This window comes from Meleagris gallopavo, chromosome 2, assembly GCF_000146605.3.
Source record: "Meleagris gallopavo isolate NT-WF06-2002-E0010 breed Aviagen turkey brand Nicholas breeding stock chromosome 2, Turkey_5.1, whole genome shotgun sequence".
Taxonomy (NCBI): Eukaryota; Metazoa; Chordata; class Aves; order Galliformes; family Phasianidae; genus Meleagris; species Meleagris gallopavo.
The window spans coordinates 52,558,779-52,571,672 of NC_015012.2; the positions used below are offsets into that span (position 1 = coordinate 52,558,779).

The 12,894-nt window shown below is 39.5% G+C and overlaps 1 protein-coding gene across 1 annotated transcript in view; it reads right to left on the bottom strand.

Moving 5' to 3' along the window:
- Positions 1 to 717: 717 nt before the first annotated feature.
- PHACTR2 (phosphatase and actin regulator 2) overlaps positions 718 to 12,894 on the bottom strand; it is a 34,921-nt gene continuing 22,744 nt past the window's right edge. The window contains 4 exon segments of the mRNA XM_010707268.2: positions 718 to 3,943; positions 6,844 to 6,920; positions 10,208 to 10,345; positions 11,422 to 11,483. Coding sequence (XP_010705570.2) covers positions 3,928 to 3,943; positions 6,844 to 6,920; positions 10,208 to 10,345; positions 11,422 to 11,483 — 293 coding nt within the window. The 3' untranslated portion in view covers positions 718 to 3,927.

Genomic DNA, 12,894 nt, shown 5'->3' on the forward strand with positions numbered 1-12,894 from the left:
TTAGCTTTTTTTTCTTTTTCCTTTTGTGAGGTTTTTTTTTTTTAGTTTTCGATTCTACACACATCACATTTTGAGGAATTTCTCATTTGAAACTGTAAGGACTAACATACATTGCCTGAACGCAGAGAGGTATTCTAGAACCATTTCAATTGGTTTTGTGAAGAATAAATTAGGATTTACTTAAGCATCTGCCCCCCATACCCTTACAGCAACACGCTGTCATGCGATAAACATGGCCCAGAGAGTCGGTTCAGAAACCACCACTTCAGGCCACTCATTTTCTCCTGTGTGGATGTGGACATCTGAGTTGACATCTGACCTTGTGGACCATAGCTACGCATGTAGGGTTTCTCACATGCTCTAGATGATACTGAAATGAACTGTCCAACCTGAAAGAAATTTACAGCTTGATCCCTTTTAGTCAGCTGCCTGTTCTATGTATTGTATGGAAAGTGTTATTATTTTCTTCGCCATTTTTACATCTCCTTTTAATTTCTTTCCACCAGGACTGCTCATTCAGGAGTTCCTCAGGGCTTATCCTGTTTTTTCCATGGTGATACGCATGCAGCATCATGGTGAGTTAAGTACACAACTGTCCAACAGGCTGTTGTAGCAACTTGAAGGTGCTTGGAATCATCAGTACAGAGGACCAGGAGATGAGCAGTAACTCTGCTGTAGGCAGGTAATAAGGTAAAGCAAACTTGCTTCACAGTGACATACCAAAATCTCATTTTTTTATTGCGTGGGTAACATTTTACAGCTGTTGCTATCCTGCCAGTTGATATTTAGAATATAAAAATAATATATACAATTCTAAGTCTGTGCATGAGTACAATACACAATGGATAGTTTATAGTTCTGTTTCTCCAGATATACTACATTTTTACATAAGTCCCAATAAAGGCAACTCTTTTTGTCCAGTTACATACATTTGCTTAAGTAGCTTACTGAACTGCAGGCAAAGGAATGCATCTGATTATTTATCATGGAAGTATTAAGAAATTACACAAGAAATGAAAGAACAGCTGAGCATCTCCACCCAGGCTAGTATTCTGTCTCCAGCAATGGCTCATAGTGAATACTTTAAAACAAAGCAAAACAAAGCGACTAACAAAAACCAGGAGAATAGGGAAAGCCTAAGAGATACCTCACTTACATATCCTCATGCCTTACAGCAAAATGCAGTTTGAGGAAGCCTGAGCCAGAAGTTGTATTCTCATCTTTGTGCCTTAGCTCTTAAATGAGAAGGCAGCATGTTTCTTGCCGTTCATGTTCTCAGCCTGGTCTGGAGGAATGTCTTCTTGCAGAGTCACTTGGTTCTCTTCATCCTAAGAGCCTAATGAGTATTAGTTCACTTATGTAATCCTTACATACCCTGGCATGTCAATGGAACTGCTGTCTTCTATAAAGTTTATGTGGTCTGACCTGACCTTGGCCAAAGCTATTATACTCTGTACCCCAGTTGTATTTCTGCCTTGAGTATCTTGTATACTTCCAACAGTTTGAAAACAATTAAAGCAGTACTGAGGTGTAGTTAATTGTTCCACCTGTTTCCTCTGAAGTGAAATATTGTGTTTCATACTTCAAAGTCAACAGAGTAAACCTTTATAGGATTTTGGACACACATTTCCAAGTTTGGCGACAGAAAAAGAAGCCTTACGCAGAACTATTTATTAAGTGCTGGTATAAGGTTTTAAGTTTGGTCTTCAAATTCTAAAAATAAAAATTAGAATTCTACCAGAATTGCTGACAAACCTTCACTCTCTAATGGCCTGATCATTTTTGTATGATTTAGTGCCAAAGAATACATTTTCACTGCTTCCTTGATGTCAAAGTGATATTTCTATATTTACGAAATGATGGGCCTTGCAGAAGCTGAACTGTTTCCTGCAAATGGAATCTTAATGCCTCTTATTGATTCCATTAAAAAAAGGAAGGCGCTTATTCTTTTCTTTGCTGTACATCTACAAGCATGTAGATGGCTACCTTATTTGATTGTTGATATTTTTGGGTCTTACTCTATTGGATTTTTACTAAAATACAAATGATTCTAACAGACATTTAAATCTCTTTTCTTTAAGAAAAAAAAAAAGTTTGTCAACTCATTTAAGATAATAGGATGGCAGCTGTTGGAAAGCACTCTCCTGTTACTTCAAGTGCTCTTTACTAAAATAATCCACCTCATTTATGCAAACCTAATCTTGCTGTAAATATCAGTAAAGAGGGAGATGTAATTTAAGCCACTAAATTGCCTTCCTGCCTTTAGTCTGACATCTAAATCAACAATCTTCAATTTTAGAAAAAAAAAACATTCCACAAGAATCTACTGCAGGCTTTGAGGTAAGAATCACATCTACACAGACCTTTTATTGCCTGAAAAAGAAATACTTACACTTCATAATTAAAAACTAAGCAGGACACATAAAAGACAAAAATAAATTGTAGTATGTACACACGTTAGAAAGGATAAATAGCATATATATTGTAATACTGCATTACATGTATGCATATGTGAATTCCATACCCCTTCCTCCCCCCCAAAATGTTGTGTACATAATTCAAAGGATAAATAAGTGCTAATATATGACAGAGAATTCCTTAGTGTAAACAATGCCACAGGCTTTTTAATAGGTTTAGGGCCAACTTACAAAAAGCATGTATTGCCTTTCACACTCCATACCATTTAATTTGAATAGCAGTCTTCACATACACAATTCCAAGATAGTATAAAAATTTATGGATCTAATAAGCATTCTCCACACTCAACAAAAACAGGCTGCAGATGCTCTAAGGATTTTCTATTAACTTTCACAAGACCACAGACTGAAGACACACTGATTCATATGTGAGTCCTTCCTACAAGCAGCGCAAGGATTCTCACGTGTAAAATGTCATATTAGCAATCACTGCTTCAACCTGCCAGTAAGGGCTTTTGTGCCCCATTTCAATTCTGAATTTGGATCCACGCTAACACGATGTCAAAGCTGCCACTATTGCCTGCCACAGGTGAGGACGATAGTGATCCCTCTGGTTTGAATGGCAAGTGACAGGTGGAAAGGAGTGTTTTTAAACACAAATAATTTCGTTGCATTCATAGCGTCAGGTGTCGTTTGCTCTCTGAATCCTGTTTACCTATTTCTGAGGATCCAGAGTATGTCAACATTAAAAAATGAAAAATATATTACTTGTTCTGTATGAATGTTCAATGTATTTTCTTGAAGCATGCTCATCAGGATTTTTAAAAAAGATGTCTGAGTTATAATAGGACTAATTTCTGGCATCTGCATTTACTGGCACCAGAGAAAATTACAGTTCTTCACTAAAGTACTGATGACATGAGGACTTGTGGCTTTCTGTCTTTCTCAGACAGGCTGCAGCCACTAGAATCTACATGCACAGCTGCTCACACAGTTGTTTTTTTTTTAAAAATGATTCTTCCCACTGGCCAAGTGCATCCCTAAACAGTGCCAACCATCCCACCATTCACTTCTGGCTGACAAGGGAAGTCCCCCTCCTCCTGCTCTCAGTCCTCCTCACGCTCCCCTCCTCAGTTACCCCCAGTCACAATGCCATAAGGTCTGAGGAGTTCCTGGCCATAGGCTCTCAAGTGATTGTCTTCTGCTCTTCCCGATGTGTCAAACTCTGATGAAGAAGACCATCAGCTTGTCTCTGTGGGCTGGCCACAGCACCATGCTCTGTCTTAGCATCGAGATGTATCTTTGTTAAAATAAACACTTCATATGGCTTCTCCTCCTAGTCAATTAATTTGTTCATTGATAAAGACGAGGCCACATCCTCCATTAACCTCAGGGCAAGCTGCAAGATACGCTCACGCTCAGTCAAGTTCCAGTGCACTCTTGGGTCTTCAGGACACAATGATTTCCCCAAAGAAAACTGTTACATAAAACATGGGATGTGGTCATACAACTATGGACGATGAAACCTGAAATGATAAATCAATTAGAATTATATTACTGCAATTGACATACAGCTATGATGTGGCTCAGGCACTAATATGTGTCTGTCCACTTCATTAACCTGCTATGCTATGGCCCCTAGCACAGCTTTGTTTGGGCCAACCACTGCTCTTCCAGACACTGCCTGGGCACAGCAGGGTTAGCATAGGCCAAGAGGAGGACTGGACACAGCCAAGGACAGCAAGACACCCTCACTTGGTGGTGGTAGGGAAGAAGTTAGCAGTAGGAATCCAAGCTGTGCCAAGTCTGCTGGCCTCAGGAATGGACAACAGCCTCCAAACTGCTTTGTTTAACAGCACAGATTGAGCCATATTGCATCTGCTATTTGGAGAGATGCTGATGGTAAACCAGAAAAGCTTTGCTGAGCCATAAAAATTAACTTTCTGTTTTTCAAACATTCTGCAAAATGAGGCTTTAAAAAAAAAAAGAAATTTTAAAGATTTTTTTTTAAAGCAAGCAACAAATTTTATAGCACTGCACAAACTTTCTTTGCCAGCTGTGATAAACAAAGGCCCAAATACACCTCACTGTGTAAAACCCAGAGAACAGAAACAAAAGGAAGCCCCACATTGCCTCAGTAATATGGCACAGAACAGGAAAGTGTTTTCAAATATTGGAGGTGTACACAAAAGGTGACATTCACAAGTATGCAGCTCATCTGCTAAGAGTGGGTACCATGCATTGCAAAAAAGACAGGTTTTTTTACTTGTGAAGAATAGCAATATATATATTGTTTATATATATTGACTATATATAACATTTCCATTAGAAGGGCTTTATAAACATCTACTAATATCCTCTTCCCAAGCTTTTATTTCTTATTTTTAGAAATTCCATTTCTTGGATTCTGTTACAGAACAACAGAAGGAATCAATCTAAATAGGTAGTAGAAGAACCATTCAACTGACAGTTATTGTGCAGTAAATAATGAGCAATGAAAAACAGTGGCTTTTCTTTCCCAAGTTTAACATGAGATTTGAATAATTCAAAGATACTGTAAATACTGACTATAATAACAGAACTTTTTATAATGTGAAATAATATAACTGATTGTATGTTGTAAGAATTTTTTTGTTTCTTAAGTGGCTTCTTTGTTGTCTCATTCACTTCACAAGCTTCACAAATAAATCTTTGTTAACCAACCACCGGTGCAAGTTTGTACTATCTCAGTGATCATCCTTCAAACAAAAACTGTTTAGAAGAGTTAACGCCTTCTCTGACAATGACTTTTGTCTATGGCCTTCATGAAACAAATCACGTTGTTGCTGTATCAATCCAAACGTAATGGCCAACTACATAATTTTAAATGAAAGATCCAGGAGGAAACTGAATCTCTTTCTGCTCAAAAAATGCAACTGACTTAAAACATCTGCATTAATTTAGTTACCTAAATAGGCATTTTCTAGTGTTGCTCTTTTTAGAGTTCTATGCAGTGGCTCCACAACACATTCAGTGAAAATAAAGAGTGCAGAGAGAATCATATATCCTTTGAGATCAAATTCCTCCAGGACTCTGTAGTATCTCTAACTGTATTTGCCATCATTTGGCCATGCCTATTTTTGACTCTATTTTCCAAGAACCATCTCAAAAAAAGGTTTCAATTTTTAATTGGTTTGTCACTCCACTGAATATTTTCTTCAGCTTTCAAGAATCCAACTATAATCAGTCTCAACTGTTTTCAATTCCAGTGAAAAAATACCTCATTCTTTTTGTATGACTCATGCATATTTGTACTTACGCTTCTATAATGCAGTGCAACTTGGAAAATAAAACTTAAGCAAGGGGTGGCACTCCATCTCTTTCACCCAGATTTCAATTCCTGAACATTTTCCTTCTCTCCACTGTGATGCCCATTTAAAATATGTTATTTTTATAGTTCTGAATAAGTTATACTAATTGAAGAGAAAATTGAAGAGAAAATCACACCAGAAGCCAAATGAAAAGGTAGAGAACAGTATCTGAAAAGGACATTTTCTAATTGTCAGAACGTGATTTGAATCTTTATTGTGACATTATAGGACTCACACTCACCTGTTAGGATCTTAAATTTGATTGAAATAGCGGGGCAATTGTCTGTATCTGACAATTCTGTGTGAAAGTGAAGACAGTAACACTATGCATGTGTTATTGCATTGTCCTAACAGCAAGCTCTGCTTCTGGTGGCAGTTTTCAGCCTTCAGAATTTCAAGAGATACGAACAGATGCCATGGGGATGGCAGAAGCCTCCCCTCCCCTCCTAGGAATAAATCTGCCAAATTTGAAGTCCTACTAAAAACTGGACACTTCAGAGTTCTTTAAGCAAGTGTTTCAAACAAAATCTTCGTGTTATCCAATACAGAGAATAAAACAAGTCTGGATTAAAATATTACAAGTAGCAAACAAGGAATATTAGATTCTGTCTCATTCCCCAGAAAATGCTATCACGAATTTAGGTGACTGCCCATAATATTGATGGAGACTTTTCTAAAGTTCAACATATCATCACTAACCAAACACATTTACAAAAGTGCATGCTTCCAAAAGCAAGGGAGTACTGCTGGAGGACAACCGTGTTTTTGTGTGCTGGAGGACTGTTAAATTCACCTGAGAGGAATGTTTAGTCCTTTCAAAGGATTACTGTTTAGATTTCCCAAGCAATCTTTCTCCACTTAGTAACTGATTGACTGCAGTCACTTTCACTGCCCTGTCAGCATCAGGGATGCATCAGCAACCCCCCAGAATCAGCAAGAGGATTCTGGTGGGATTCAAGGAAACCAAAGACAGGAGTCTGTTTAGTCATGAGACACTTGCAGAGGACCTGCAGAAAGGCAGAGGGCAGCTGTCATAGTCCTCTCTCTGACTTACACAAAAAGACGGATTCACCTACCTGGTAAACTGTCGACTTTCCTCATGTACTTCCATTTCTGTGCTTTTAAATTCATTCAGTTCTTTCCGTATTGCCGCCTAACAAACAACAATGATATATGCAACCATAAGAAACATGAACAAAAGGAGCCAGGAATCTGGCCCTGCTCTTGCAGGTTCAAAGTTCTCACACATTTCTGATCATAACTATGAACGACTTCTTTTCACTTACAACTATCTGTAGCAGTAACACACTAGAAGGAAGATCAAAACATCAAATAACAACAAATAAAGAAAGATAATATATACTGCAGCAGGCAAGCCAATCCCCAGTGCAATGTGACACTTGTTACACTCATTAAAAGGATAAAGGACTCTGTCCCGTCAACAGTCACCTGCTGAGTATGCATCTGCAAGGGAGCTGTATCTCCGTGCACAGCCCCAGAGGAGCTGATGAGTGATGCTCCCTGCACAGTAATTGTACAAACGGCAGGATCCTTGCATCTCTCCCTGAAGACAGAACTTCAAGGATGCAAGATGAATAGCACTTTTTAAGAGCGAATTAGTCACTTGGTTTGCTTAATTCTACATAAAATTGCACAAAATATTTGGACATTTCATGCTTTTAGTTGGAAGATACTAAAGAACAACATAAATTCAGTGCACTTCACAAATGTCAATCCTTGCTGCTTATGTTAAAAGAACAATAAGCAATTTACTTCATCAGGTAATACATATTATTTCTGAAAAATTCTAATGTATACATTACATTTGGGGAACAACACCAAGGGATCAGACCTAGCCAGTATGTCTTCATGAAAGGCAGCTCCTGTTTAAGCAACCTGATCTCCTTTGGTGACCAGGAGACCTGCCTATTGGATGAGGAAAAGGCTGTGGATCTACCTAGACTTTAGTAAGGCCTCTGGCTCTGTCTCCCACAGCACAATCCTGCAGAAGTCCATGGTTTGCACAGCTACACTCTTCACTGGGTAAAAAAAACCAGCTGGGGGTCCAGGCCAAAGTGTGGTGTTGAATGGAGTTAAATCCAGCTGGTGAGTGGTCATAGGTGGTGTTGCCATGGGTCAGTATTGGGGCTGGCCCTGTTTATTACCTTTATTGATGATCTGGATGAGGACTGAGTGCACCCTCAATAAGTTTGCAGGTGACACCAAGATGGGAGGAAGTGTGGATCTGTCTGAGGGTAGGAAGATCCTACAGAAGGATCTGGGTAAGTTACAGTAATGCAATGCTACAGGCGTGGGGCAGAGTGTCTGGAAAGCTGTGTGGGAGAAAAGGATCTGGAGTTGCTGGCTGATAACCAGTTATGCATGAGTTAGCAATGTGCCCAGGTGGCCAAGAAGACCAATGGCATCTTGTCTTGTAGCGCGGTCAGGACGAGGGAGGTGACTGTCCCATTGTACTCAGCACCGGGGAGACCGCACACCTCAAGTACTATCGCCCTGCTGTCAGTCTTGTGATGAGTGGCTGAGACAACCGAGATTGCTTAGTCTGCAGAAGAGGAGGCCCAGGAGAGACCTTATCGTTCTCTACAACTGCCTGAATGGAGGATGTGGTGAGGTGGGGGTTCTCCCTTGTAACTAGGGATAGGATGAGAGGTAATGGCCTTAAGTTGTGCCAGGGGAGGTTCAGGCTGGATATTTGGAGAAAGTTCTTCACAGAGAGGTTTTTGATGCATTGGAACATGCTACCAGTGGATGTAGTGGAGTCACTGTCCCTGGAGGTACTCAAGAGACATGTAGATCTGGCATTGAGTGACATGGTTAGTGGGCATGGTAGGGATGAGTCAACAGCTGGACTCAATGATCTTAGAGGTCTTTTCCAAATTTTATGATTCTTTGATACTAGAAAGGCTTTTGTTTCTGTGACAAGTTATTTCCCACATTCACTGCTAAATAAAATGTCAGTTTATTCTTGCTTTCTCTTTTCTCTATTTTAAGCAAAAAGCACTGTCATTTCATTAATCCCTAAAGAAATCTCATCTGGCATGCATGCCTTTCAATGAAGAACAGACATACAACATGACAAAATTACAGCATCACCAGACTGAGGTCTCGTAAATGAAAAACTTCATTTTAAACAGGGTATGGTTCCAGTTAGCCACAGCAGTATGCTTGTACGAGATTGCTGCAATAAGGAAAGAGAGAGTAATTTCTGAGCACCAAATCAGTAGCAAAGACAACAGAGCTACAGCTCCATAATATTTTTACAGTACTATCTTCTGGTCCCACTGGAATTAGAAAAATTACTTCCTTGGGAGAAAAGGGCAGAGAGTTTCCAGACCCAGGGCCTTTGCCTTTCTGCTGAGGCCAATGAGGATCACAAGAGCAACCTTCCACATCTGTTCATTACAAAATGAGCTGAGATTAAAAAAAGCTTCCTAAATTAGATAGGAAACTCACTGCTTGTTCTAGGAAGCTTACCCAGGTTTTCTGGGAAGATGGGCTTCAGTGAAAATGGAGATGCTGGGTGCTCTATTCTCCCACAGACTACTTGAGGACTAGAGAGGGCTCAGCCCCTCCCAGAGTCAACATATAGAAACATGTCTGGGAACACTTTCAGTGTCTCCACCTTGATGACGTGAGATTCACTCCTTGATTGTCAGATGAACTGACATAAATACTAAAATACGAGCTGAAATCAACTCAGTGCTTCATAGTCCTCAGCTAGAAAACAATGGATTCTTGTACAAATCACTTTTCATGCCAAGCACAAGTCAGGATTTCCATGAAAGTTGGTTCAAATCCAGTGCTAAAAGAACCAGAACTTTTTGATATGTAAATCCTGCTGTTTTCCTCTTATAAAGTGATGCAGGAAGAAAACTGAAGAGTTTGATTTGTCTTTTAAAATAGAATCACAAAATAATTTATCTTATTCTTTGTACTTATGCAGAGAAATTATTCACTGCTGTATGTCTGGGGCAAACTTCCCAAGAAGGACTGCTGCACACATAAATTTAACTCCAAGAATGATAGCTCTGACCAGGAGTCCTTAGGAAGGAGGAATAGCTTCTAGTTTTTTCACTTGAATGAACTGCAAAAGTGATCCTAATGCAGGATTCTGCCTGCAGAGACCTTGCCTGAACTCCAAAGATCATGTCTTTTTGCCAACATTGTGTCCCTGGCTTAGCAAGGATTTAAAAGTGCAAAGAATTTTGGCCTGAGCTGCTGTAACAGCGCTAGCAAATGCACTCTTAATAGGCACCTGAGTGAGTTTTCTTAGCTGCAAGCACTAAATGCACAGCAACACGACAATATCACTGCCTCCAGCTGTGATTCATGATGCTGGCACCAAGAAATTGCAGATCAGAGGATCCAACCAAAAGGAAAGATGTAATCATTTTCTTATAATCTACATTTGCCCCTTGCCTTGTCTGCAGGAGTTAACCTGGCCCATGGCTTGTCAGCACGACGGTCATAATCTGGAGAATCCGTAACCTCCACGTACTCATTAAACCGTAGGATTCGTCTTGCTTGAAGTTCAGCCACAGTAGGCCTCAGGCTGAGCTGTACGAGGGAGGCAGAAAATAGCATGTTTAATAAGACAAAATAAAAGAAAAGCCGAGAGTAGGATGTCGTCTCTAGAGGAGTTTAATGGTGTTTCTAAATAGGGTCACTTTCAGGTGTCTAAAAAAAGATGTTACCCTGGGAGCACTGCATGGGAGTGGAGGAGCGGCACAACCTAATTTCTTCAATTATAAAAATAGTCTTCGTCAGGTGGGTCACAAAGAATCCTGACAGTTATCCCCGGAATATTAATTGTGACTTTGCAACTGTTCACCCCACTACATGAGAGGTCCTTCTGCATCAACAATTAGACAGTCTGTGTGTTCAGCTATAATACAGAAAATAAACAGTTTATGGAGGAACCTGCCTAGCTAAAAAACATACATTTTTTTAACATCTGGGGGTCAGATGTTCTGTTTTAGTCATTATGATGCCCAGGCACATTGTTCCAGTCATCTCAATAAACATTCACTTTAACTAAGGACAATCACATTCAGGAAACGAAATACCACCAAGTGTATTACTGAAGAGAAGGGCAGATGAGGGAGATGTACAGAAACTTTCCCCATTCTCTTCCAGAATGAGCTCACAGAACTAGAACAGCACATCCACTACTTTATTATTTTATTTTGCTTTACTTGATTTTATTTTGCAGGGACAATGAGCAGAATCCCACCTGGAGCAGCCACGACTGCTTGATGCAGCCAGAAGGGTGAAAGGATGGGCCCACACAGCTTTGTTGCCCTCTCTGCTGCCCTCTCTGCTGCCCTAGGGAGCTCCTGAACATATCGGACAGCAGTGGTCATGCTTGCAGAGGAAACCCCCAGGTAACTTCTTTCCCTTGATTACATAGACAAATATTAAGCATGGCCAGACTGTATGCTTTCCCAAGATATGGGAAATTGGAATGAATGGCGTCTCCTCCTAAAAGGATATTGGCTTGTATTGCTCTTTAAACAGATTTCAAATCTGGAGGCATGACTATTTGTAGTAATGTATGTCCACTGATTATTCAAGTCTTACGAAAAAATGATCCTATGTACACAAAAGCACAATACAAAAACTTACGTCATTACCTTTCTACTGAGTCTACGTTTTATTTCCCTTTTGGCTTCCTGTTCCTCTTCTTCATTCTTCTCTGTTTTTAAAAGAGATAAAAAGCAGTGAATATTTAAGCATTATATCAGCACATGCTTATTTCCCTTGGTTGAAAGCTTCGGGACTTCAAGTTTTGGCTTGCATTTCCTCATATTTTATGATGATCCTGCACACGTTCTGTTTTTGATTGTGTGTGCTCTCATTTCTTTATAATAGCCTAATTTCCCTGCAATTCTGTAGATTGAGTCACCATGATGGATCAAGAACATAACAAAGAGGAGGATTCTGATATTTCCTTTCTGCATAACAGCAGGCAAGAAGTACCCTGAAAAAGCAGTCTAATGTTTCAATTACTTGAATGAGAACAGAATAAAATTACATGTGCATTTTCTGAAAGCATTTGGGCATGAAAATGAAACGAATTATTAATACATTTCTGAACTAACCAAATCTGGTTTCTTAAGTGCCAGTGACAAGAATATTAATAAGGGCATATTCAGATGGACTCAGCATTTTTTTAAATTGATGCATGTTCTGAAGAACATTATTTGTATTATTGGTCCACGTCGTGATTACAAGCAAGCTGAACTTTGTTGTGGCTGAAATACACCACCTGGAAATATTTGCAGCATTCTGATTCTGGTTTATTCAAAGTTAGAGGTTGTGGATTCCAAGTTGTGATTCCAAGTTAACTACAAATTTAAACTTCATTTGACCATCGTGGACACAGCCAACCAGTATAGACAAAAAGGCACTTTTAAATCCCAGTGTGGCTCAGCTACGGCCAATCTGCTGTATCAGTATAGGCAACCTGGCTGCAAAGAGGTTTCCATGTTGTGGCAGGTATTCTGGGGGTAACACCACGACAGGTCACCTTGTGGTACTTGCACGTGTTCTTTGCTGACTTGAAGGTGCTCATGTAAGAAGAAACAAGGGAACGGGGAAGAGGGAAAAATGATAAAAAGGCAAAAAGAAGAAAGTGAAGACAGTAAATAAAAGGCAATGCCAATCTAAGAACTGCTTTAGGAGAAGATCCCAACCCTAGATTTCCATCAGCAAGATGCAGTCATACAGGCCTGTGGCCAAGATTAGCCTGGGTCTGTTGTTGATGGTGATTTTATTAAAACATTAAAATGCAAAAATAGTTTGTGGTTTATCTATAGCTTTTCTCTTAAACTACAAATAAATGGATGGCCCGTTTCCACTGAGGAACTGTAAACTGACAAAAACTAAAGAATGCAGACATAACATACTGTTATTTGGAGACTTTTGTTTAAACATAATGTCTTTGCTACCAATAGACACGATAACTGAGGTAATTAAACACAAATTATGATTTAAGGGTTCCATTCAGCTGTGATTTGCTTGACATATAAATTTTTTGTCCTTTCATGAGTCCTACCTCTTATACAGAAAATGCAACTGCATATGTGAATCACTGGATACACATA